Source organism: Mus caroli, chromosome 3 (genome assembly GCF_900094665.2).
Source record: "Mus caroli chromosome 3, CAROLI_EIJ_v1.1, whole genome shotgun sequence".
NCBI classification, from domain to species: domain Eukaryota; kingdom Metazoa; phylum Chordata; class Mammalia; order Rodentia; family Muridae; genus Mus; species Mus caroli.
Window position 1 is genome coordinate 92,048,269 of NC_034572.1, and position 27,759 is coordinate 92,076,027.

The following is a 27,759-nucleotide window of genomic DNA, read 5'->3' on the forward strand; positions in this document are numbered from 1 at the left end:
GTGTGTGTGTGAGAGAGAGAGAGAGAGAGAGAGAGAGAGAGAGAGAGAGCACATGGGTACCAGCAGTACCCAGATGAGGACATGAGATTCCCCTGGAGCTGGGGTTACAAGTGGTTGTGAGCTGCCTGACATGAGTACTGGTGTTAGAACTTGGGTCCCCTCCAATAGCTGTAAGTACTCTTGCTACTAAGCCATGCCTCCAGTCCAAAGAACTTGTTTTCAGTAAGTGTGAGTTGCATACTGCAAAGGCAATGCCCAGCCAGCGCTGTCAGGAGTCCTGACTGCTGTCCGCACTGATGGGTACGCATAGAACCTCCCTAAATAGCATCAATGTATCTTTCCTGTACTGTTATTTTTTAAAATCAATACACAATTCCCTTTATTCCTCCAAGGACAGACAGAACAGTGGCCCTTTCACACTCAGTACCACTAGGGGAAGATCAGACAAAAGAAGCAGTTGGGAGAACACTGAGATATTCATGGCCCCTAGCACTAGGAGGGGGAAAACAGAGGGTAGAAAGTTCAAGGCCAGCCTAGCTTACAGGAGACCTTGTCTCACACACACACACACACACACACACACACACACACACACACACACACACACACAATCTTTTATTAATTTGTGATGTTCTATAGCCTTCTAGGACTCTTTGGGTGTTTTGTCCCCCTTCTGCAGTGTCTAAAAGTGGGAAGAGAAACTCATTTCATTGATATTATAGTTTGCCACTGCACCTGGCTTGTGTGATGCTGGGGACTACACCTGGGGTCCATGCACATAGGTTCACACTGTGACAACAGAGCTCTAGCTTTTGCCTACAGCATGAATACTTTCTTGTAATCTTCAGCCTTGGCTGACAAGGAAACAGGCACTGAGCACCAGCTTATAGGTGGATGGTTTTCCTGAGAATATTATTTTGTTTTTCTTATCACTGAGAAGCCAGAATGATATTCAGGTAGCTGTGCTTGGGTGAGTTTTGGAACAAACTATAGGAATTTTGGAACATATCATTTAGAACTGTATCACAGTGTCCTGGTTAGGAAACTCTTGATTCTTAGTTATTATCTTTTAAAATATATTTCATCACATGTATTTATTTTTTGTTAGTGTGTGTGTGTGTGTGTTTGTACAGAGGTCAGAGGGAAATTTTGGGGGGTTAGTTTTCTCCCTTTACCCTGTGGGTTCCCAGAAAAGAACTCAGGTGGTCAGGTTTGGCAGCAAGGGCCTCTCCTCACTGTGTCACACTCCTCCATCAGTAACCTTATACCCCCATGTTTCTTTCTTATCTATTATTTTGTTTCATTTTTGCTTTGAGAGTCATTAGTAGCCCAGGCCTTAAATTCACTATGTAGCCAAGGATAACCTTTTGTTCAGCCTCCACCTCCCAAGAGCTATGAACAGGCATGTGCCCTCCAGGCCTAGCCCCGCATTTCTTGAATCTGCAGCTTAGTGAGTGAACTCTAGGGGCTCTGAATGGGATTAGAGGTAACTATTTATGTAACAACAGGGGCCTGCACTTTTACTCAAATCCAGAATGCCAAAGCTCTCCAGAGAAGGGAGCTGTCTTTGTGGGGAGGGCCCCTACATTACTCCTCTTGGTTTTTTAGGTGACACTCTAGAGGCAAACCCTCTATTCCTTACTCTCCAGAATGAAAAGTCTCTGAAAAAGAGCTGAGGCTTGGCTAAGTCAAAGCCCAACGGGCACTTCATGGGAACATGACCAGCCCAACTGGAGCCTGAGAGAGGCAAGCAAGCAAAGAGGGAGAGGTGCGGAGGGGAGGGGATGGAGGAGTGTGTGTGTGTGTGTGTGTGTGTGTGTCTTTGTTTCTTTCTTTTTCGGCCCTCCAAAGAAATAAACAGGTCTCCCTCCCTCCCTCCCTCCCTCCCTCCCTCCCTCCCTCTTGATTTAAGGGAGGCTCATGCCAGTGGAAGCATCTCCACATTTCTGTGGCTGGTTTACAAGCCAACCTAGAGAATTATACCCTGGCATAAAATTAGCAGCTCTGTTTTTCAGTTAAAGAGAAACCCAGGGGCATAATTTATTATGAAAATATGGTGCAAATGAGACTTTTCTTCATGGGTTTTTTGGAGTAAATATAGATCTTGGGTTGAGGAATTAGACACATGAGCTCAGTAAAGGAGAGTGAGTAGGATCCCGTAAGAAAAAGCTAAGAGGTCACGACGTTCTAAAAGTTAAAAGAAACACGTCTAATAAGTTAAATGTAAATCATTTTATTCCAACACCCACGGAGCTCAATTAGGACAGAGACATATACTAGGAAAATTTATTATTTTAATTGAGAAAAATAACCTGTGGAAAAGCAGATAATCAATGCTGTAGTGTGTGTGTGGTGGCCTATGCTCTAATCTAGTACTCTGCAGAGATGAGACATGCTAAGTTCCAGGCTAGCCTGCTTACATAGTAGGGCCCTATCCCCAATCAAATAAATTGTCCTGGCAGTGGAAAAAAAAATTCAAGGTATCTTTTACTTTCGCTAAGTGTGATGGTGCACACCTCTAATCCCAGTGCTCAGCAGGTGGAAGTAGGTGGAACTCTGTGAGTGTGAGGCCAGCCTTGTCTACATAGAGAGTTCTAGGACAGCCAGGGCTACATAATGAAACTCTGTCCCTCCCCGCCCCCCAAAAAATTCTTTCTTACTTTTGCCTCTGTGTGTGTGTGTGTGTGTGTGTGTGTGTGTGTGTGTGTGTGGTGTAATCACACACGTGTGACTATGAAAACCTGAAAAGAATACCAGTTTCCTTGGTGCTGGAGCTATGAACAGCTTTGAGCTGCCCAAGATGGGTGCTAGGAACTGAGCACTGGTCCTCTACATGAACAGCAGCCGATCTTAAACACTGAGCTACCTCTCCAGTCCCTTGTCTGTTTTTTAAGACAAGCCCTCATATAGGCTAAGGTGTCTTTGAACTCACTACATAGCGGAGGATGGCCTTAAAGTTCGAATCCTCCTGCCTGCAGTCTGAGTAGTGTGATCGCAGGTGTATGCGTGCATATCTGGTATGTGTGGTGCTGGGGCTTGAAGCCAGGGCTGGGCAGGCACCCTGCCAAGTGGGCCATCCTATCCACAAAGGGTGCTTCTCAAGGGGAGGAGACTCATTAATATAAAAGCCAAATAGCTCCAAAGTTAAGAGAAATATTTGCCTCTTTTGGGCCACCGTAGTAGTTCTAATGTGGAATTTTATATCTGGTGGTCAGGCTAGTAATATGCCTATGCTTCAGAAATATCAGGGCCTACTCTGTTAAATCAATTGCAGACAAAAATAAAAAAAAAAATCTACATATGGCTCATGGAGAACCTGACAGAGCTTTATGTACTCTGGAGAGCGAGTAAAGACAGAACTAAGTTCAAGGGAACACCACCATAGGGGTTCCTCTCAAGCCCCCAGCATTCTCCAAGTGTACTTACAGACACATGGTTACAGTATTCAAAGTTCTATTTGTTTCCTCCCAAAAGGAAGAAACCTCAGAGGGCACAGCTCTGTATCAGACAGCAGGCAGAGATTAGCCAGGGTAACGACCACTCAAGAGACAGTTTATTCAGTGGTTCTCAAGCTTCCTAATGCAGTGAGCCTAGAACACAGTTCCTCGGGTTGCAGTGACCCCCAGCCATAAAATTATTTTTTTGTTGCTACTTCCTAACTGTAATGTTGCTACTGTTGTAAATCATGATGTAAATATTAGTGTTTTCCCACAGCTTTAAGCGACCCCTGTGAAAGGGTTGTTCGAGCCCCTGAAGGTTTGAGACCTAAAGGTTGAGAACCACTGGTTGATGCAATGTTCTTTTTTTTTTTCAACCTGTGCTTCATGGTACACTAATTTCTTGTCACCTCTCTTAACGGTTATTAGTATTGCCAAATATTGGCTGCAAACTTTCAAAAAAAAATAGGGAACCTCCCTTATACAATCACAGAAATGTCAGAGCAAAGGAGAACTGAAAGATGACTCTGTATGGGCCACCATTTTAAGGATGAAGAAAGAGAAGCGCACAGGGATTCCCTGATGCCTCATAGACAAGGGACACAGCAAGCCTGAAGCACCCTCTCCTCACTCAAACCCATGCTCGGCACCAGGAGCACAAAGCCTGCCCTCACTGGTCAGCGAATGAGCCTGTGGGGGGAGCTAGAGATGAAAGTCACAGGGCACCTGACACCAGGGAGCTGCAAATCCAGGAGCCATTTATACCATGCCTCAAGTTGTCTTTGCTCTCTGTGCCGCGTTGGTAAAATGATTCCCCTAAAAACACTGATCACCCTGTGGCAGTGCTGGCTTAAAACCCAACAATGGCTCCAGGAAGCCAATAAAGTGAAACCTCCTTTCCGCACTGATGCCCAAGCCCTAGGCCCAAGCTGCTTTTTCCTGTCTTAGCAAGCTGTGCCACTCCACCGGGCCTTTGCTCACACTGTCCTCAGAGTGTTATGGCCTCTTCTGTCACCCTCTAGGAAGGCTGTGTCCTTTGTAACAGTAGCTTTGCATCTCTCTGTTTCCTCTTGAAAGCTGAATTGACCTTGCTTCCCTTGTTCTAGTCTCCGTGTATTCTGTCATCCGTGCTTCTAGAGCCAGAAACTGCAGCACTTTTTGGAACACTGATAGTTTCTCAATACATAAGTATATCTACTATTTACACTGCCATCTTTCTCTGCCATCTGAATGGAAGGCCTTTGATGCCAAGGTCTTTTTTTTTTTTTTTTTGGTTCCCCTAGATTTTAACTCAGTGTCTAGCTCACATAACCTCTGTTGAATGAATCACCCACAGACGTCATTAAAAGGTTGCACAGATGCTCTTGATAATGTAGTGGCTTGTGCTTGGAGTGCAGGGGTCCTCCCAGAATTGTAAGCATGGGCTTCAAGGTGGTGAACACCCAAAGTTCCTTGGGGTAGAGGGCAGGGGTTGATTGATTGCAAGAAAGGAGTATCACAAAGGTTGGGCGTGCTGAGAAATGATGGCATGTTTGGGAAATGTTGAGATTCCCAAGAGGATGCATCTTAGTGATTTTTTACTGATGTCATTGTTAAACTGGGGGTGGGTACAGAGTCTAGTCAGGCCCTATGTGGGGGGAAAAAAGCCTGACAGTCCTTGTTAAGAAAGGAAAATTGAAATTGAAAGGAGATGTCTTGAAGGTCAGTAGTATTGTCTCCGAATGCTAGCAGAGCCTATAAGGGAATGGGCGCTGGGGTACCTGGGTTCTGGAGTCTGGAAGACAAACAGCTGAATCTAGGTAAAGCATTGCCATAGTAAGGACCAGAGAGCTAAGACTGGTCCATGGGAGAAGAGATGAAGAATTGAAGAGAAGCAGTGGAGATGGAGAAACAGAAAAGCTGCCTAAACTAGCACAGTGGCGATGGACCGTGATGGCAACTGGCTGAAGATGAGGCGGGCGTGGTGGGAAACAAGGGGTCAAGAGTGACTTCAAGAGTTTATCGTGAGTGTTTACGTAAATAGTGTTGTTCTGATATGGAATGCATGAGGAACATTCCATGTGGGGCTGTGGAAGCCACAGAAAAGGGTTTGTTCACAGAGGACAGCTGGATACTGGTGATGAGGGCTGAACTAACGTCCCAGAAGAGCTGTAATATAAGGCTGTGATGGTACTCATTGGGGCCTGGAGGGAATCCAGCACAGGGCAGCCCTGGAGTTGGCCAGAGAACCAGAGACAATGGCTCCTTCTCTTTCCTCACCCATCCAGCACACAGCCTGAGGTTGATTTGAAACTGTGATTTATGCTCAGTAGCTTCATCTAATTAGGGCTAGCAAAACCGAGATGGCTGGACTGACTCTTTTGAAAGAACTTGATAAAGAATTCAGCATCTTAAAAAAAAAAAGAAAGAAAGAAAGAACTGAGAGTCTCACATTAATCTTAATATTCATTTGTGTTGAGAGGAGTATAAGGAAGTAGCTGATGAAAGAAGTGGAAGAAAGAACAGGAAGTACTCATTCTTTGAAAACAGATGATCTGTCAAACATCCTTCTGCCTGCAATAGCCCGAGGTCTATTTACAGGAACAGCATCAACTACCAGGGCCATCAGAGTCCTTAGTGGGCTAGCAAAAACAAAACCAAATCCCAAACACCAACTAGCATATAATTAGGCATACCTACACACATATCCTATGCCTAATTATGTACATATATACACATATATGTATGTGTACCTAATTATATACATATATAGGAGTATATGCCTATATATCTCTAATTTCCTTTAAACTATCTCAGTGAAAGAATAAATGATAAGTGTGAAAGAATAAATGATAAGCATTAAGAAACTTTAGAGCATAAACCAAGATATTACATCAGACAAGCACCAGGGCTTATGTCACTGGACTGGGTGTGGGCCAGTTTGGGTGTTATGAAATTCACATATGAGTCACTTGTAGTGTGACCTGTGCGTAAGTCCTGTGCAGGACACTTAGTGAGTTTGAAAAAAAATTAGAAAAATATATATTATAAGTTTAAACCCCAGAGATAGTTTTAAGCAATATTGCTTCAGTTCTCACTTGTAACCTGAGAGCTCTTATTGCTAATCTGGGATGAGGAAGTTGACAGGGAGCCTTCGGACACACCCAAAGTTGTACATGTAAAGTGAAAAGAAACTGGATGTCATTACAGGAGGTGCACACTCAAGATGGAAAGGTTCCAAGTTGCCTTGGACACTCTAGATGCAATCTTAGCTAGTTTACTTCTGTCATTGTTTCATTCTTTAGAGTAACCGGGAGTCACTAACGTCTCGTAAACTGTAAGCACTAAACACTATCAGTGGGCACTGAGTGAGTTGTTCTAACTACAAGGCAGGAACTGCAGTGAGGGTGGGAAGCTGAGACTTTCTGAAGGCTAGGAGATGCAATGGGCAGCATCTACCCAAAGGCTGGTGGGCTTGCTGTCTCGGTGGGTGTAGAAATGAAGCCTCGAGCTGAGAAGATTGCTGGTCACTTATAATTCCTGCACTTGGGAGCCCCTGGAGAATGAGCATAAGTTCTAGGCCATCCTAAACTACACAGCAAGGTCCTTGTCCCAGACAAGCAAACAAATGGATCCGAGATGTATTTGGTGGACTCTCCACTTCTCTCCATTCAGTTAAGACAGCAAGGTCATCCAAAGGCCCAGCCAGAAACCTTGGGTCACCCGGACTCTTTTCTTTTTCCTTGTCCCCAATACTCTGTCACTCTCTGAGCCCTAAGTCTCATTATTCTGACTTTCTATTTGCTCACATTGTGTCCCTTGTGCAGGACTTTTGCAACCACTTCCTAAATGGTCACCCCACCCCAGGCTCTTCCCCATTCTCTTTCTTTCAAAATTGAAAATCTAGTAGCCTTGCTGTTCTGTTTGAGACCATAAAATGGCTCTCAGTTTCACTTCTAAACTGAAGCAGTACCTTAGCTGCATCGATGGCCATTCATGGCAGCCCCCCTCACACAGCCCCTTTACCGTCAAGAGTTTGTTTGCAGTCTTGTTTATTTTTTACTTGGTGACCCCCAGGAATGTGCCATGCTACCCCAGGCCTCTGTGCCCTAGCGTCTGCCATTCTTTGTGCCCACAGTGTCCTCCCCTCTCACACCTGACTGGCCTGGCCATCTGTATGAGATTTTTATTTCTGCTCCTATGGATTACCACGGTCTCGGTGGCTCAAAAGTAATTGAACATCGTATTCTTCAGCAATTAGAAGCCTGAAATGGCTGGGCTGAAGGCAAGGCCTCAGAGGAACTACTCACCCTCCAGGAGTCCTGCAGAAAATCTGTTCACTATTTTCTTGTTTTAGTGAGAGACTGCCCCCTACTCTTTGCCTTCTTCTAATAAATAGCTCCACCTTTCTATCACTTCACAGTTCTTCCCTTCTCTCATTCCTGCCTCCTTAAAGAAAAAAAAGAAGACCCCATCAGGACCATGCGAATAGTCTAAGCTTCCAATCTGCCTTGAATTTGTCGCATCTGAAAAGTTCCCAGTGCACAATAACCTCACATTTATGGATTTAGAGTGGTGACTTGTGTGGGAAGCCGTTACCCAAACGTCCAACTCCAACCGCTCTCCAGCTCAGCTAGGATGACTTCCCTCTGCAGCACACTCTCTGGATGTGCCTCCTCGGAGCTGTCCCATGCATGCCACCACGCTCTGCTCACCATGCGTGCTTGCTTTGAAAGCAGATTTTCTTTCTCTTCTGTGCTTTAGCTTCCTGAGGTATGGCGTATTTGCCTTCATCCTCCTGCCTGTACCTAGCTCATTACGACATACACTAAGTGTGAGCTAACTTGATTTATCAAAAGTCAAAGAGCCAGGCACCGAGATGATTCATTTCCGTGTAACTTTGGCATGGAGATTTAGTTAATGACTAAAGCTGGAATAGCTTTAGGTGGTAGTGCAGGCCTTTTAATGAAGCTTGAAGGTGGCAGAAGCAGGTGGATTTCTGTGAGTTTAAGGCCAGTGTGGTCTACATAAGGTGTTCTAGGCCAACCAGGGCTAAATAGCAAGTCCCTGCCTATAAATAAATAAATAAATAAATAAATAAGAGTTAGCGATAAAACTCTTTTTCTCTTATATACCCTTTCTAATCTTCTCAAGGCGGAGTCAGTCACTTTCTCATTTGGGTCACAAAGGCGTCACATATTCGTCTATGTTACATGCCTTCCTTTGTGTTTTGCTTTGTTACATTGTATTTGTTCTGGAGCTAGTAGTTACTCTCTGTCCAGAGAATGAATGGGTCCAAACCCACCAGCTCTAGAGTGAGGCAATTAACAAGAAAGGCCCCTGGATCTGACTAGGAAGCAATCCTAGGGTTCCAGGAAGCATAGCTTTGGGAAGGTCCCCTCGGATCCTTGGGTCTATTTCTGTTTCTAAATATGTTACTTGAATAAAAGGAAAACCAGAGTTCCCATGGGATCCTGCTGCTTAACTGCCTGGTGAGGTTGACCCTAACTAGCCACCTCTATGTAGGGGTTGGTTCTTTTGTGTGATACAAAGGGGTTCGAAGTACGGGGAGGTAGGAACAGATCTCAGGGAGACCCCCTTTCATAAGCCGAGACTTTTGTTATGGGGCACAATCTGGCTGCCCAAGCTTCTTAGCATCAAAAATAAAGCACTAAAGCTTTAGAGCTAAGAGCAATTTTTCTTCCATAGGATGTTTTTGGATGGGGTGAGGGGTTCGGGTTCTCCGATCGAGAGGATGAAAGCTCCCTCTGCCAGCCTTGAACTTGGCTCTACTGCCTTTCATTAACACTGTCTTCAGCCTCATATTTAACCTATGATCTGCCTGGCTAACCTTTGTAGCCACTTGTCTGTCATAACCTACATAAGTTGTCAGTCTTACCTCCATAAACTCCTACATCTGCCATCCTCATGGATTTTTTCCCCCCCGGAGAACTTTGCCTATCGTATCTTTCTATCATTTGCACATGCAGTTCTATACTCTACAGATATCAGATATGTGAGGTGTTCCCCACCAAGAGTGAGGATGGCTCCTGAGGAATAAAATAATTGAAAGATTGTATAACGTTCATATATACACGTGCATTCACATAGAGCACCAGCATAATATACCTGTGGAAAGCTGATCCTGCTGTTCCAGTCTGCTTCAGAGGTGCGAGCACTGGGAACTCTGCCCCTCCCCCTCACGGGGCAGGGAGACACTGTCCCAGCTCCAGGAGAGAATATTCACCCTTCCCCCACCTGTGTGTTTTACTGGAGTCTTTGCTGGGTTGATGATGCTGGTGGGTGCGATCAGAGAGCACCAAAGCCATTGTAGTCCTATTCCAGAAACACAGCCACCCCCTAAATCAGTGAGTTACCTGACTTCCGGGCAATCCTTAGCCCAGTACCATTGACGTCCAAAATCAAACACCAGAAAGTAGTATTAAAATTTCATGGATGAGAGAAAAATGAATGTAAAAGGCTCTTTAAAGGAGCAGTAAAGAAAAGAAGATGGATACTGTGTAAGTGAGGAGGCTGCGGCTCAGGCTACAAGAAGAGCACCAGAGAGCACATGAGGAGGAAAGGGGGCAGCCATTTTGGATTAGATGAATGAAAAGTAGCTTGGGGAGAGATTCCAAACCAGTGAGTGACTGTGAGCACTTAGGGGAGGTCAGCTAGCTGTCTCTTAGCTTAGCCTCAGGTTGATGTCTCCTTCAGGAAGAGTACCATTGTTTTCTACTCCTCTACCTCCTCCTCCTCTTCCTCCCTCTCTTCCCCCTCCTCATCTTCTACCACTTCCTCCTCTTCCTCCTTCTCGCCTTCCTCCTCCTTTTTTTTAAAAAAAGATTTTATTTATTATTTATTTTATATGTAAGTACACTGTAGCTGTCTTCAGACACATCAGGAGAGGGAGTCAGATCTCATTACGGATGGTTGTGAGCCACCATGTGGTTGCTGGGATTTGAACTCAGAACCTTCAGAAGAGCAGACAGTGCTCTTAACTGCTGAGCCATCTCTCCAGCCCCCTTCCTCCTCCTTCTGCTCCTCCTCTTCCACCTCCTCCTCTCTCTCCTCCTCCTTTTCCTCCTCCTCCTCCTCTTCTTCCTTCTCCTTCCCCTCCTTCTTTCTTTTGGTTTTGGCAAACTTCACTCTTCTGATGTCTGACAATCCCCTTGCTTCAGGCCCCAGTGTAGTGGACAGCATGAAACCATCACAGGTGCATTTTGGTCCAGACAGCTGCCCACTTTCTCCTGCTTCAGCAGCTTTTATGCTGATTACACACCTGCAGCTAACTCCACCCCCACATTTTGCAACACAAGAGGAGAAAAACAGTGCCCAGATTGTGTTTGTGGAAGCGGCTTTCATGGCATCCTTTCAACAGGTTGGGCAATTTAAATGATGCAGTCCTCTTGTGACTAACTCATTACCATGCTTGAGGGAAACCTGAACATCCTTAACCTACTTCTGAAATGAGAGGCAAGAAAATTATAGAAGAGGGAATAATCCGAGGGGAACGTGCTATCTTTGAATGACAGACGCTACAAGTCCTTTAGCTGAGACCAGGGCAACTTAATAGACAAGAGCACTCGAGGGAAGCCCAACAGTTGTTTGTCTACTCATTCCTCCAGCCTGTGACTTCTTTGACTTTTGAATCCTTGCACGTCTGTTCAGATGAATCACACACGGAGTGGGCTCATCTTCTATACTCCTGTCGTTTCTTTCTCTCCTGTCTCCTGCTCCCACCCTGAGAGCTGAAGCCAGGGTGATGTTGAGCTGCAAAGCTGAAGAGGGAAGATGATTGAGCCACAGTGTCCACTTAGAACCCACAGCCAAGTCTTGGCAACTTATCTATGGTAAATCTTGCTTGCTTCCAGCTTTGTGTTGACTTTATCATCCGCTCTTGTGTGCTGAGCTCTATGACAGATGTTATCTTCAGTTCTATGTGCTCATAATACCCAGGCTAGAAGCAGAACAATGAAATACTCAAGAAGATCTACTTTTGCCAGACAGTGGCAGCGCATGCCTTTAATCCCAGCACTTGGGAGGCAGAGGCAGGCGGATTTCTGAGTTCGAGGCCAGTCTGGTCTACAGAGTTCCAGGACACCCAGGGCTACACAGAGAAACCCTGTCTCGAAAAAACTAAAAAAAGAAAAAAAAATTCTACTTTTTAGGTGCCACATTGATTAGAAAAAAAAATAGTTGTTTTGGTAGATCCGATATTGTTTTAGAAATGAATAGCATTTATATCTTGCTAAAGTAGTCGGACATAGAGTCACAACTTTGTTCTTCCTTTCTGCCCATACTTGGTACTCTAGAGAGAGGATGAGGAAGAGGGACGGTTTTAAAAGCATTATTCTTAAATAAGATACAAATGAGGTATGAATATTTGACTTTTGGGTCCACAGAATTATCTCTACCCTACTTAGAGGGGCCATGACTACGGGAATGGAGAGATAAGAATAGGTGGTGAGCCATTAGACAGTTCTTTTAATTCTCAGTCATTTGCACATTATAATATCATTTTAAAGTCTTATAGATTCTTACAACATTAAACATATCCATCCAATTCAATATAGTGGGTATTTGTGGGCTGTCCTGGCAAACAGGACACACGGATTTTTGTCCTTGGTAACCCACTGGCTGATGTCATCATTTTCAGTCTGCTTACTTCTCCAAGATGTCTTGAGTGATAGAAAGCAGACAAGCTGGAGAATTATTGCAGTAAAAGTCCAAGCTTCACCCTCTACTTTATGTTAGCCTTGGGCCTTGAACAAATCATTTCACCTCTGTAAGTCCCTGTGTCTTTATTTGTTGAAAGGAAAGATATTGCTCTGAAAGAATACGATGAGATTATGTATTCGAAACATCTAGCACTTAGGAGTCACTCTGTGAATGGCTGCTCTGCAGGAAAGTCAGGTACCATGAGGTGAGCTCATTGGCTAACCATGCTTTCTAACCTCACAGGATCACTAGAAAATGAGAACACAGGCCAGTCACACAGTAACTCAAGTTCCTTTGCTGTCTGGAGTATCCGGCCAATATAGAAGTCAGCAGAGGCATGGCGGGCAGGGAGGCGTGAGAGAGGGAGAAGAAGGAAAATGGCAGTGACAGGATCTGTTCTTTCCCTAGGCAGAGAATTTCCTGACACTCCATCAGTAGTGGAATATAATGGCTGCCTGCTGGAGTGTGTGCACCAAGTCAGGCTACCAAAACCTTTCCACCCAATCTCCACACATGTTGTTCCTTAGCTCTGGGTAACTGTGCCTGCCAAAGCAAGAAAGCGAGATGCATAACCAACTGCTCAGCTCAAAGCTGACAAGCCACTGTGTCATCAAGGAAAGAGAGAGTCATATGAAGCAAGAGAGAGACTGAGACTCCACCTTTCAGTCAGCGAGTTGGGTGTCTATGAGGTGGCAGACTGGCTCTTGCTTGTGGCTAAATTTCCTTTTATCGCCTCTTCTTCCCGTTTGCCTGTCCACTGCTAGGTTCCAGTGCATGAGCTGGGAGTGCCTACTTAGGTCATCCTGTATTGAGTATGCACTAGTTCTTAGCATTCGTTCAATAGACCAATATTGAAAGTTTTCCATGAGAGTAACAATGATAAGAAGAGAGAGTTTAGACTTACATACATCCCAGTACATTGGGATTATTGTTGGATTAGTATGTAGTATGTTGCGGCCAGCTGTGGAGTAGCTCAGGAGGGGAACCACAAGGCAAAGGAATGCTTCACAAGAGATTAGACTAGGCCCTGAATCGGGATTCCACAGATGAGAGAATGATGGGGAGGGAGAGGAAGGAAGAAAGGCATTCTGGGCAAAGAAAGAATATAGAGAGAGGTCAGGAGAATGTAAGCCCACAGCCTGTCTTAGGAGTTCCTGGTAGTGTGATGGCACCAGGACATAGTTTGTGTGCTATAGGACAGCAGCAAGAAAGGAATGAGCATGACTGGAGGTCAGTGGACTGCGATGCCGGTCCATGGTGCTGAGGATGGACCAGTGGAGAGTGGTGGGTTTTAAGTTTGGAGTCATAAAGTACACTTGTGTTTTGGGAACTCTTGTGGGATTAGTGTATCTGTAAACTGACCCAATGTGAGACTGGTACCTGGGGATTACTAGGTTCAGTGAGGTTGTTAGTGCTGTTAAGTAGTAATGGTATAAACAGGTCAAGAGGGTAAGGATTGAGATTCTGTCTGTTGCATTTGGCAGTTGAAAGTCTGGTGACACCTAAAAGTCACTTCATCTGAACAATTTCAACAGGATAGAGATAATAAAAGGTTCCAGACCAGGAACCCTCACACCACCCACCACATCCCAAACTAGATGAACTGCACATGACCTGGGTCACCAAGAACTGACTTGAAGTTCTCATACACCTTCTGGTGATGCTGCTGTATACTGAAGATTGAGAAACATTGGTCTAAGCAAATCTATATGGGCAAGGGGGTCACTTACAGAAATATAAATGACTCAAAGACAGCTGTATCACCAAGACAGCTCAAAAAGCTGGGAACCTGGAGCACACAGCACAACCTGTAAGCAGGCCAACAGGTTGGACAGTATCCTTTCCAAGTTTCTTAGCTGGTCTAAACTTACTCATTCAGGCAGCTTGGCAGGTTTCTGCTTCTTCCAGGCAGATGATCGGGTCTGAGAGTCTTCTTTGCGGCTTGCTTTTGCGACCTTAGACATGTACTCTCAGCTTTTGTTTACTCTGTCAGGGAGGGGTCTAGTGAATCTGGTCAGTTTCAGGGACTTCCTGAAGCTGTTTTAGGTTTACCTTTCTCCTTAATTGGCTTCCCTGAAGAATGGAATGTCTCAGTTTCAGAGGGAATCTATCACATAACAAGTCTTTCCCTCTTTAGTTGGATACTTAGTGACTCAGAATACATGCAAACATCAAGGTGGTTGTTTGATGTCACCTCCATAGGACTCCACAAAAGTTCCTTTGGATCTTTTTTGCATACGTTTCCATTATGACACCTCTTTTAATTTTGTTGTTTTTTATGCACTATCTGTCCTCCCAAGTAACTAAAAGCTTCTTAGGAACAGAAACTGCCTTGTCCATCTCTATTTCAAAGTTACTTTTACCTGATAGATACTTGCTACATGGAGGAGGGTGAAGCTCTCATAGGTTAGGCATTATCAAGGAATAAACTGCCCCTCTAAGAAGGTTGGGTTGAATCAGAGTGGTGTCTCATGCCTTTAACTCCTCAACTTGGGAGGCACAGGCAGGCAGATCTCTGTGACTCCAAGGCAAGGTCAGTACGGTCTACACAAATCACCCTCTAGGACATGGAATATACTGAGAAAACCTGAAAATATCAAAATAAATTAAATAAAACTAACCAGGCAGTAGTGGCACATGCCGTTAATCCTATCACTTGGGAGACAGAGGCAGGCAGATTTCTGAGTTTGAGGCCAGCCTGGTCTACAGAGTTAGTTCCAGGACAGCCAGGGCTACACAGAAAAACCCTGTCTCAAAAAACCAAACCAAACCAAACCCAACCCAACCCAAACCAAACCAAACCAAACCAAAACAAAACAAAAAACTCTCAAAAAAGAAGGAAAGAAATTAAATAAAAATAAAAATAAAGAGGGTTGAGTTGAGTGTAGTTTAAGGCTGAGGGCCATGAAGGGAGGGGCTGGGAAGTCCTTAGATGGCTGGCTAGCACAGATGTGAAGGCTAGACAAGACTACAGAGGAGGTGATGGTTGTGCTGGGACATGTCTTTGATGAAGTAGGAAGTGAAGCCTTTTACTGGGAAGGGACAAGGAACAGAAAGAAGGAAAGGGCAGCATGGTAAGGCCCAACTGCCCTGTAGAGGGGGCAAAGAGCACTGGGGAGAGCGTGACAGGGAATTCTCATCTCTTCTCAATAATTTGAAGTGAGGAAGGGCCCACTGCCTCATCCTTCTGACCTTGGCAATGAAAGCAGAGAGCAGGGCACTGTCTCCAGCGGTTGTCCCTTCAGTAAGGTAGAATACTTCTGAACGCTGATCCCTAACTTGGGAGAAAGTATTTGGCATTCATGTATCAACTAACACCTGAGTATTTTGTAGATAGCAACAACGTTGCATATGACATTTATGTAGCCACAAGGGAAAACAGAATCTATGGGTTTACTGGAGGAGGCAAGATAAAGGTTAGGAACGTGTCTGGATTATCACTCCATAGAAATGCACACATGAGTGGGCTGCAGAGGTGACTCGATTGATAAAGTACTTGTTGTACAAGCACTAACGTCTGAGTTCGAATCAAGCTCTGGGTTCAGAAAGAGACTTTGCCTCAAAAAGTAAGGTGGAGAGTGAACTGAGGAACGTGCTTGACTGTAGTGAGAAGTTTGTTTGTTTGTTTGTTTGTTTGTTTGTTTGTTTTAAACACACAGAAATGTTATAAGAGTATGTTTTTATTTTAATCCCAGGTGTGGAATATGGGGATGCTTCGGATTATTCACAGCAGCTGACTGTGATTTGCATCATGCAGGGGTGTGATTTTTGCCAGTAGCAGATAGTTTCTGTGATTGTGTGACACTTGGAATTTTGGGAACTTTTCACAGGGTATATAGATACTAGAATAGAACCCCGAGAGACAGGGTAGGTTGTTGGTAGTGGGTTGGTTGCTGTTGGTAGTAGTTTGTTAGGTAATCGTGCACAAAGAAGAAACAAGAAGAAATTAGATATCTTGACGGTGAAGATCAAACTTGCCTCCAAGGAACTCAACACCCCTAATCAGCAGGAAGTAGTCTACTGATAATGTATCCTTTTTCTCTCTTATCTAGTGTTAGGGGGTTGAAAGGGTAGAAGAAAGATGAACCCACAAAGTAGCCAAAGTCTGCCTACATTTGGCATCATTCTGATGGACGCACAAACACATCATGAATGCACACTCACCCACAAAAACACACACACATACACACACACACAGTGCCTTTGAAGAGCAACTGAATAAATGCAAACTGTCAGTGGTAATATTATTATAGAAAAATTTAAAATAGATATCTTTATGTTTATAATTCGTTATGGCAAAAGTAGAATGGATTCTTTATTGGGTTTATCTCCTTTTGGGTAGAGAATATTAGAAGAGAATACTTTAAAATGAAAAGTTGTAGCATCTAACCAAGCACTGAAGTCTGGGCTTCCCTGTGGCAGACACAGTAGGTGGGCAAGCCTTGCTTTAGCATTTGAGGCAGATGAACAGAAATGTAATTGCCATGCTTTAGTGGAGCACAGAGGTCTGTGGTCTCATAATGCCCTTAGGAGACCTGGCTTTAGATAAGTGAATGACGACATACTTAGTGCTCAAATAGGTCCTCTGATCAGGGGCAGTGTTTTAGGGTGAGTTCCTGTGGTCATGATGCAATAGAATACAGAATAAGACAGGAGGCTTTGGCTTTCTAAGGCAGAGACATGTGGCCTCTGTGTCAGGTAGAAGCTGGAGGATCTTTGGCTACTTCTCTGTGAAGTGAGAACAACACATACTTGTAAGCTAAGTTGGAGAGTTATACATCACAACCGGCTAAAGTACATAGTGTGTCACACAACAAGTGATAGTTACTGTATCAACACTGGCTGCCTGTGCCATTAATGTCATTATTGTTAAAATCTATGAAGATTCACAATGTGTGTGTGTGTGTGTGTGTGTACCAATTTGGACTTCAGATACTTTGAATTTAGAGAGATGGCCAGAGGCAGCTCTCTCATTGCTGGGACGTTGCTGTGGTCCCCTTTGGGAGGAGAATGGGGATGTGCAAGGGGGAACTCCATGCTGGTTCTTCTTTTGCTCCTCTTCATGCTACTTCCCCGCATCTGAGCAGGTGCACGCTGCCCCAGAACAGCCTTTCACCTTCCTGTTCTTGCATTCTGTGTTTCTTTTCTTCAACTTTTCGTACTTCCCTTTTCTCCCCCAAACCCAAAGAGGGTAGATGACTAAGGAACAATTCTGTCTTCTTCGTGGTTGCCTTTTTTATTTGAAACTGAAAAGCTGTTTTCCTAATGCCAGCACTTGGAGTTTGCCTGAGTACAGCTGTGTCCACCCTACTATCTCTTCTCTTCTCTTCTTTTTTTTTTGGTTTTTCGAGACAGGGTTTCTCTGATAGCCCTGGAACTCACTTTGTAGACCAGGCTGGCCTCGAACTCAGAAATCCACCTGCCTCTGCCTCCTGAGTGCTGGGATTAAAGGCGTGCGCCACCACGCCCGGCCTTCTTCTCTTCCTTTTAATGATGCCTTTTCTCCAGCAGGAGGGTGGTTCTATGGGTAAAGGTGCTTGTTGCCAAGTCTGAAGACCTGAGTTCAATCGCTGAGAGCCACATGGACTCTTGAAGGTTGTCCTCTGACATCAGCACACACACACACACACACACACACACACACACACATGCATACACACACACACACACACCACACTAAATAAACAAATTAATAAAATGTGATAAGAATGTCTATTCTCCCAAAGATTGTTTTTAGTAAATGTCAAAAATGACAGTGACAGTCACTAGAACAGAGACAGGATAGAGGTAACTCTGTCTTGCACAGAGGCATGGCTCTCCCCAGAACTTTTCTGCACTCTGGTAATGCCTTCCTAGACTCAGACATAGATCTTAGTGTGAGAAACATTCTCTGTCTTGGCACCACTTGCTTTTTGATTTCTGCTTCAACCTCCAGCAGCTGTTATGAGAGGAAAAGACACACACAGGCGTGAAGGACACACAGCCGGACCAGGGAGGAGTCACAGCTCAGGGTTGTCACTAGAACAAGGTGATTAAAAGCAAAACCAAGCTGACACCCAGGATATTTGAGTGCAAAACACCCCTCACCTGCCAAAATCTAACCCACTCCACCTTCGCCAAAAATACTGGGGTGCCCCTGGTTTTACTAGAAATTCCATTTGCATGTTTATAAGCCCATTGTCTCCATCTGGGTCCAGCAATTCCCACCCCATCTCTCTGCATACATTAGCAGACGCACACGCTGCTGATTTGTACTTTCCCATGAAATTACTCTTTCCCTTTTTAATTAGGGTGCTTCCAGAGGCACCTCCGCGTTAAGGCTGTGTTCTCTTCCATTATAAATACCTGTTGCTAGCCAATAATTATCCCCTGATGAATTACTCACTCAGAAGGAGATTTTAGATGCTCATTTTTTTTTTTTAAATAAACAAGGATTCCCCTTCATTACTTCTGGTGCCTCTGCTTTCAAACTTCGTTAATCACTTTGGCATTCTGCATAGTAAGACAAATGTCCCTCTTTGCTTCAGAAGACACAGACGTGGATCTGCATGAGTATGGAACAATGATGGTCCACACTAGAGAAGGAAAGCTGTTTGAGAACTTGGACCTCAGTGGTCAAGAGTTGCTGGGCTACTCAGGAAGGTGCAATGTAAGGATGCGGGTCGAGACGATGGAATCGTCTCTGGGAACATTTCATAAATATCTGGAGTTGCATATCCATCTCAGTAACTAACACACTGATTGATACTCATCCAATCATGGGTTGATAATTATACACGTGTGGGTTTGTGATGCTCTTGAATGGGGGAGCTGTCTTGGTACACACGGGTCAGCTGTTTCTGTATGCTCCTATTTTATATTTATGTAGTGTGTGTACCCACTTAGGAAGTGCAGTGTGATATTTCTCAGTATAAAATATGTAAGAGAGGTTTTTAAGGTCAAGTGGTGCTCTGGCAAGCCTTCCTATGCTAACATGTTAATTTTAAAGTCATGTGCTGCTCTGGCAAAAGTTCCATGCTAACATATTAGTTCTCCTCACCTCTTGAGCAGCACAGGATCCCCAGTTAAGTTTTGTTTGTCACGTAGCCTATGCCTATGAGGGAGCAGCCCTCCTAAAGGCATCTTCACATTGCTTTGCTTTAATACTGACTGAGATACCTACATTTGCAAAAGGGAAAAGAACATACCAAGACACCAAAATTATAGCAGCTTTTATTATTTGTATGTTTCATTAAGGCGGGACAGTTGGGTCTATGTTCAGAGCCGGGTCTGATCACTGTATTGACTGACTGCTAAGTTGAATCTTGAGGTCAGCTCCTGCCTCCTGTCATCTGTTTGGCTGAACTCTGCAGACCATTTTGAGGGTGGAGTGTTTTGGTTTTGTTTCATTTCGTGGTTGTTTTTAAGACAGGGTTTGTCTCGTAGTCTGTGCCAAAACTGAATTTACTCTGAACCTTGAGCTTTCTTGCCTCAGCCTCCCAAATGCTGGGATTACAGGCCTGGAAATGAGGATCTTTACTGAGAACTTTGTTGAGGGGAGAAAAAAATCCATTTCTGTGGGGCTACAAACCTGAAGAAGAAATAAATTAGATATGGCCCCGCTCTTCAAATACTTTTCAATTAGTTGTGCTGGCCACCCTGATTCATATTGTTCAGGACGAGGACTTGAAAATACAGACAGCCTTGAAATTAATCTTAGTGCTGAGAGTGGTGGAAGGGCCAGCACCTTATCACCACTGGAGCTGTGGTGTGAGTCTGTGATGTCCACAGAGCAAGAGGGGCTGGGGCTTGTTTATATTTGTATTGTCACAGAGTCAAGGACGTGCTCTGCAGAGTGCAAGCTCTCAAAATGGTTTTAAAATAAATCCAAGAGTTGACTTACTTGTTTAAATTTCTCAGTTGCAGTGGGTCAGCTTGCCCTGTACCAATATGAAAGTGGAAAGAGGCTGGCGCTCTGTGCCTACAGGCCCCTGCACTGAGAAGCACGTCCAAAAATGCTTGTACTATTGTGCCCCATGCAGTGAAACTGAATACGTAGTCAAAACCAAGGGATTTTGTCTTAGCTCTGTCATTAATTACTTATTTAACCTTGGGCAAGACACTTTATCTTCAATTTTTTTTTTTCATCTGTGAATGGTGATGATAATGGCTGGTCTGTTTATTTCCCACGGCTGCTTTGAGGATCGCGAGAGATAATATACCTTAACGTGCTTTGGTAAGTATAAAGCACTTTCTAAATAGAAGGCATTATTAAAAGAAATCTCACTTGTAATTCCTGCTTCCACTAACATCACCTCCACCATCTCATAGATGGTGAGATATGTAATGTAGGTCAGCTCAGGTCTAGTCCCTGCTGAGTCTCTACCTCAGGATGTCTAGTACCTGACTGTTTTAGTCAGGGTTTCTATTCCTGCACAAACATGACCAAGAAGCAAGTTGGGGAGGAAAGGGTTTATTTGGCTTACACTTCCATACTGCTGTTCATCACCAAAGGAAGTCAGGACTGGAACTCAAGCAGGTCAGAAAGCAGGAGCTGATGCAGAGGCCATGGAGGAATGTTCTTTACTGGCTTGCCTCCCCTGGCTTGCTCAGCCTACTCTCTTATAGAACCCAAGACTACCAGCCCAGGGATGGTCCCACCCACAAGGGGCCTTTCCCCCTTGATCATTAATTGAGAAAATGCCTTACAGTTGGATCTCATGGAGGCATTTCCTCAACTGAAGCTCCTTTCTCTGTGATAACTCAGCTGTGTCAAGTTGACACAAAAATAGCCAGTACACTGACTGACTGACTCTGCCTGGGATTTTCCAAGATGCAGTCTCACACCTGTTGCAAACTCGCTTCCCTTCCAACACATTCATTTATCACACACACACACACACACACACACACACACACACACACACACACACACACACTCATACACAAACATATGCATGGGCTCAATGGCTTCTGCAGGAGAGAAAAGGCATGTGCTTAGCTGGCTGTGATGGGACATTTGTAATCCCAGCGCTTGGTAGGTAGAGGGAGGCAGGAGGATCAGGAGTTCAAAGTCATCATCTGTGATGTCTACGGCTAGCTTGTCTCAGAAGAAAAACCTAAACCAAACCGGAATAAAGCAAAACTAGGTCAAATCACAAGCCCCCCCCCCCACCATATATTATTGAGTGCCTCTGTATACAAATATACCCTAGAAACCAGGACAAAATAGGTAAATGAGATAGTCACAACTGTCTGTAACTGTGTGTTCCAGAGGAGCCCTTGAGCGTTTTATGAGAGGACAGACTGGATAGCAGGCAAGCACTCGCTTCTGTTCTTACTTTTGAAGGACATTTTATGTGTGGTTTTTAATTAAATAGGGCCTAACCGCATATTTTAAGGTTTGAGTACAATCAAAGCCTTTGGTAGCCCTTGTTTGTATTTCTATACTAGTGGAGTGTGAATTGAGACGGGGTTCTGGAGGCAGAGTGTGTTTTCAAATGAAGGTCTTCGGGATCCCATTTTTCTTTGCACCAGTGAAGCTATGGCTCACCAAGGATCTGCAGCTGCTCTGACTGGTTGTAGGACTCCCCTCACCCCCCCTCATCTCCAGGTGTCCCTGCCAATCTGGCTTAGAAGAAGGACTTGCTCTAATGAGGAACTATGTTCTTAGGAGAAGAGCCATCCCCAGTCTAGTTACAATGCTCAGTCTATCTGGGGTTTAGCTTTGTAGGCAGGTTGGAGACTTCCACCTCTTCAGGCTCTGGTTCAGGGTTTGAGATGCTACCACAAGCCATTCTGGCAGCAGGAAAACAGATGCAGACAGTGATATTCAGGCTTCATCCAGGGAAAAGACCAATTGCAAGAGTGCAAGGCCACACTTTGTGAATCAGCCAGGCTACATCCGGCTCTTTCAAAAGGCCGGTAACTGCTGTAAGTCTCGAACACAGTTTCCCCTTAGAGCTATGCTGATTTCTTGCCTACTTATCTCCTCTATCGAACCACCTTTCTCTTCCTTTTCCTAGCCTTTATCTGGGAATGGTGTCTTTCTGCCCCAAGGTATTGAGGCCATTGCTGATTCCTTGACGTTACTCTTGCTCTCTCCTTTGAGCAGTTGCTAATCCCCAAAGCCACGCCCACCTGTCCGCACTCCCACAGCTCCTGTTTAGGTTGCTGTCTCCCCAGTTCATGGACAAACTTTGATCTTCTTGATTATCTGCTTTCACAGACCCTGCCCTGTCCCTGCGGCAGAAGTAAGCCTCTAAACGTGATAAGTCCCTGCTCACCTGATTGGCTATTTCTTCATCTCATTGATCATTTAATCCTCTGACTTTTAGTTTACTTATTGGCCTCTTCCTGAAGCTTTTCCTTGCTGGTAGTTGGTCTGGTGCTGTGTATACAAATGCTATATTCTGTACCCTAAGAGCTGGTTGCCCCCCAACAAGAGAATTCTCACATACATCAGCCTTTGTTATATAAAACCTTGCTCCCCAATTTCAAGTTAATTGGTTAATAAAAGGCTACAACCTGTGATGGGCAGACAGAGAGGGAAAGGCAGGACTTGATGATCTAGTGAGAGGTTTCAGGAGAGACCAGGGGAAGGAGAAAGGACAAGAGGGAGGGAGGAGAAGGTCACTTCGAGGCTGGATGGATCGTGAGCACAACAAGGAGAAATGGACCCTGAGAATAACCCAGGCAAGAACAAAACAGCAAGTGACAAGGGACATGTGGCTGGAACATAAATAATAATAGTTCCAAACTTGTCCCATTTAGGTTTACAGCTTGAAAATAAAATACCAGGATTTTGTGTCTTTTATACTGGCTAGCTAGAATATGTAATTCACTTTATGTTTCCTGACTAATTCCAGGCTGAACCTGTGACACTCTTGACTGGATTATAATGCTTTTTACGAGACCCTTCTTATTCCTTCTTTTATTTATAATATTTCTGCATTATTTATCTAGTGCTTACTAGAACACACATGCAGTGAGTTTAACACTCCAACAATTCAACAGAAGTTACACATCATGTAATACTTTCTATTCTTTAATGTACACACACACACACACACACACACACACACACACACAGAGGTACACATGTATCTGCAGGTATGCATGCATATATGTGCATGTGTATAGAAGCCAGAAGTTAAACTTGGGTATTATTATCAGGACTGCCATCTCTTTTGAGACAAGGTCTCTCATTGGCCTAGAGTTCATGAATTATGTTAGACTGGTTGCCAACAAGCTCCCAGGGCCAGCGCTAGTCTCTGCCTCCCTAATACTTGGCTTTGGCTTTTTTTTTTCTTGGTCAAGATTGTGTGTGTATGTGTGTCTGTCTGTCTGTCTCTCTTTCTCTGTGTGTATGGTGGGGATTGTGCACATATATGTGGGTACCCGTGAAGCCAGAACTATTAGATCTCCTGGAACTGGAGTTATATGAGGTCATGGGCCACTTGACATGGGTGCTGGAAACCAAACTCTGGTTCTCTGGAAGAGCAGACTTAGCTCTTAACCGCTAAGCCATTTCCCCCACCCTCTGCCTGTTATGGTAGGGGAGAGCAAGCTCCGGTTAAACCCACTGGACTGTTTCCCCAGCCCTGAAGGTTATTGTCTTTAAAGCTGTCACCCTGAGGAACACAGCTACAGCCACTTCTGGAGCTGTGCCTCAGGCATGAGCACCTTTACTCTCTTTTGTACGAACGTTGGTTGTGAGAAATCTGATCTTTGTAGGTCAATTTAAAGTTTGTATCGGCAACTCACGATTTACCCTCTTACGTGAGTAGAGATTAGAGTGGTAACACCATGGGTGAACAAATGAAAGTTAATGTTATTACTCTTCTTTAAACACATGGCACAAGCAGAAATTGCCTAGTGATTTTCACTAACTATACTATTTTTAAATTTAAATTTGGTTTTATTTTATGTGTATGGGAGCTTTGCCTGTGTGTATCTCTGTCCATCATGTGCATGCCTGGCACCTGTGGAGCCCAGGAGAGGGAAGCGGATCCCTTGGAGCTGGAGTTGCAGACAGTCGGGAAGCACCATGTGGGATGTGGGTGCTGGGGAGTGAACCCAGGTTCTCTACAAGAACAGCAACCATTGAGCTATCTCTCTAGTCCTCAATTATGCTACTTTTTGAAAAGAGCTTCTAGGGTCCCAATGTGACTGTTTGCAGTAAGTACTAGCTTCTCTTTCCTAAGGTAATGTATGTGGTATATTATTATATGTGTTTGGTATAAGGTATATGTGTGTGACATATGCTGTTTGTGTGTGATATATGGTATATATGTATGATATATGCTGTATATGTGTATGTATATATGCACGTGTGTGGAGGTCAGAGGACATCAGATATCCTGTTCTATTACTCTCTAACTTATTCCCTGGGGGGGGGGGGATCTCTTACTGAACCTGGAATTGGGCTACCTGCTAATTAGCCCCAGAGATTCATTTAACTCTACCCTCTACAGCTGTTTGAGGCATGTGCATAGTCAAACCTGGCTTTCACTGTGAGTGTTGGAGATTTGAACTCAGGTCCCCGTGCTTGCACAGCAAGGACTCTTTCCCACTGAGCCATTTCCTCAGACTCTATAGTGCTTATTAAACTGCAGTTTTAATGTTCACACCCATTTGCACTTGCTGAATGGTATTCTGCATTCTAGGTCACCATCTACTAATTGATAGGCACTGGTGATGAAGGCCATGATCCTGGGCCATAAAGACTTCCCGGTGTAGTCAAGACAGAAATACAAACAGTCCTGTGTTACTTATGCAATTCCTCGTAGTTGCCAATTTCGTTCTACAAATGCATTTATTCCTAAGACAGATCACACCCTCCACTCTCCCACTTTGGAAATTGTTAGTGTAATAGCCTTATCTTTAAAAAACTATGCACACAAACATCCATACGTGTTCAGGGTTGTTTGGAAACATTTATATGTAAATGGCATTCTTAGAGTCTCGCTCTGTGATTTGTGTTTTCATCATCATTTTGGTTTTACGGCTGACGTATATGAAGATGGTATTTTCAATTGTATTGCACTTATAATTATGCATTATTCATCTAGTCCCCAAGGGTGGGGCATTTAGGTTACTCTTCACTCGCAGCTATTAATAGGTTATAAAGAGTATTCCTGGGTCTTCTTTCTATTTTCTACACCTTTGACTAGAGTTTCAGGCTCCTGCTGTCTCTTGAAAGCCTCTCCTAAATTCTTCTAGACCCTAGAGTGGACGATTCCAGTGTCCCAAGCACCTTGCTACACGAAGTTCACTAAAAGAACCAAGGATGAGTGGGTGGATGGACGGATGAATGAACGAAATGTCCAGAGCATCTTAAGGAATGTCCTCTTAAGAGGACTTTGGCGCCTTTGCCCCCTGCCTCAGTCCCGTTTCTGCTCTCCCTCATTCCTCTAACCAGCCAAGAAGTGTGTGGGTGGGTGTGTGGGGCATGAGGTCTGCCTCTCTCTACAAGTTCAGGACCCGGGTAAACCCTAGTGTTTGATGTTGGGCGCTTCAGCCGCCCCCCTTTCCGAGCTCATGGGCAGGCCAGGCGGGCGGGCGGGCGGAGTACGGAGTGCTGCTCACTCAGATCCCTCCGCGCGCAGCGGGCCGGCGCTTCTTTCTGCGGGAAACCCCTGGGCGCGCAGCGGCGATGGGGGCGGAGCCTCGCAGTGGGAGGAGGCCGAGGCGGAAGGACACGCGGGCCGCCCAGCCGCGCGGCGCAGCCAGAAACTTTCAGCCAAACTTCGGGCGGCGGCCTGGCTGCGCGGAGTGCAGGGGCGGCGCAGCGGGAGCTCCAGGACTGAGCAAGCCGCGGGGGCAGGGTAGAGCACGCGAGAGCCGGGCTCCTGGTCGGGACCCGCTCCCCATGCGGATCTGCTCTGGCTGCGGCCCCGAAGATGCTCGCTCTGCGTCCCGCCGCGCTGCGGGCGCTGCTGTGGCTCTGGCTGTGCGGCGCGGGCCCCGCGCACGGTGAGTACCGGGCGCCCGGGAGACCATCCCTCTCTGTCTCTGCGCTCCGGGGACTGCGTCTTCCAAACTGCCTCGTCCGGGCCTCGAGTCTTGGCAACGCGTAGCGTCCCAGGTTCCGCGTTAGCGGGGTCCTGGGCGAGCAGCTCGCGGGCGGAGGTGCGAGTGTGGTCGGGAGGGCGACGGGGGCTTACGGCGTTCCCAGCTTTTGACACCCGGATCGGTCGGTCTGTCCGGAGGAGGAGTTGGGCGTGGGGCTTAGGTCTTGGAGAGGTGGAGGCAGCAGTGGGGGAACTGGTGTGGCAGCGTGCTGAGCCACATGATTGAAAATCTCAACTGCTGTTATTCTTTCCGAGGCGCGGAGCTCTGCTGCGGTTCCAGTGTGCGTCCAGCCCCAGGAATGTGGTGTGACGATCCCCAACTCCTCCAACCTGGCAGCAGCTTGCTGCTCTTTTGGCACCGTTGGGGGTGGGGCAGGGGCAGGCGAGGAAAAGTGGAGACGTTGGTTGATCCGAAGTGCTTGCTTAGAAAGGCTCGTTATGGTGGGATATTCCGTGCCCCCTCGCTAACACGGTGGGAGCCAGGAAAGGAAATCGGATCATACTTTACCCACTCCACCCACATCTTTAGATTTTACGTTTCTTTGGAATGTTGTATGGAAAGAACTTCGGCTTTGGAGTCCAGCTCTGTAATCCTGGATTCAAATCTTCTGAATTAACTCACCAATAAAATGGGGATGAAATTACCCAGCTAATAGGATTAATTAAAAGAATGTATATTAAATTCGTAGCCCTTAAAAGATGTTCAGAAAAGTTGTTTCAGGGCAGGAGCAGCGGTTTGGTCTGTGCTTCCAATGGGGCTATGTCTTGTACTGGTTTGAAGTCTGTGCTTCCAGTGGGGCTATGTCTTGTACTGGTTTGTTGAACTGGTAGGGTTCCCCTTTACTCAAGAACAGTAAACTTTTACCAGAAAAACTCTAGTACATTTTCTCAGAGAAGGGATGAGTTTCAGAAAAGTACGGTCTTTGTTCATTGTAACAGGCAGCTGACATGCCAATCACAGATGCTTTGAGGAAGACTCGATTATGTATCACCTGCAAACAGTGCTGGGCTGTTCTGCATCAACCAGATACTTTTTTGGAAAGTTAGAATGTCTTACATTGCTGGGTCTGTAGGTTTTCAGAAGTGGACCAGGAGGCTGGCTGTTCAGGATTGAATGGTTCCCGAAAGTTTTCCTCAAAACTCAACGATGGCATTCTTGCCTTGCCCCTTTTCTTTGAGTGAAGCTGTTAGCCCTCAGTGTAGACTTAGTGTAAAGAGGTGTATGATTAGTGTGATTTTTTTTTTTTTCTTTTCTGAGGATGAAAGTGCTTGGTCCCCCACGACTTGTTTTACGTAGTAAGTAACTTTAGTCTTCATGATCTGTGTCTTTTCCCATGTGGAATAGGATTCAAAGTGTAACTATTTTTTTTCTTGAGTACTTCAGGGACTAGTACGTAAAGTGACTCACAAGTGCTAACGCTGGCAACAGAGATGGGATGAGGCTGGCACATGGGCTTTCTTCCGTGTTGAACCCCAGTGCACTGAACTGATGCCCCCACTTCTGCTAATGCAGGCCCTTGCTGTCACCGATGTCCGTTTGGGGCATCACTTGGAGTGTCAGTCCAGCT

At 45.2% G+C, this 27,759-nt stretch overlaps 1 protein-coding gene across 2 annotated transcripts in view; it reads left to right on the plus strand.

Annotated features, from left to right (window-relative positions):
- Notch2 (notch receptor 2) overlaps positions 1-27,759 on the plus strand; it is a 170,818-nt gene that overhangs the window by 8,211 nt on the left and 134,848 nt on the right. Inside the window, exon 1 of one of the 2 annotated variants that reach the window (XM_021157432.2) lies at positions 25,835-26,093. The exons of the other annotated variant lie outside the window; for it this stretch is intronic. Coding sequence (XP_021013091.1) covers positions 26,021-26,093 — 73 coding nt within the window. The 5' untranslated portion in view covers positions 25,835-26,020. Of the gene's footprint in view, positions 1-25,834; positions 26,094-27,759 lie in introns of those variants that run through there. 2 annotated transcript variants of the gene reach the window in all.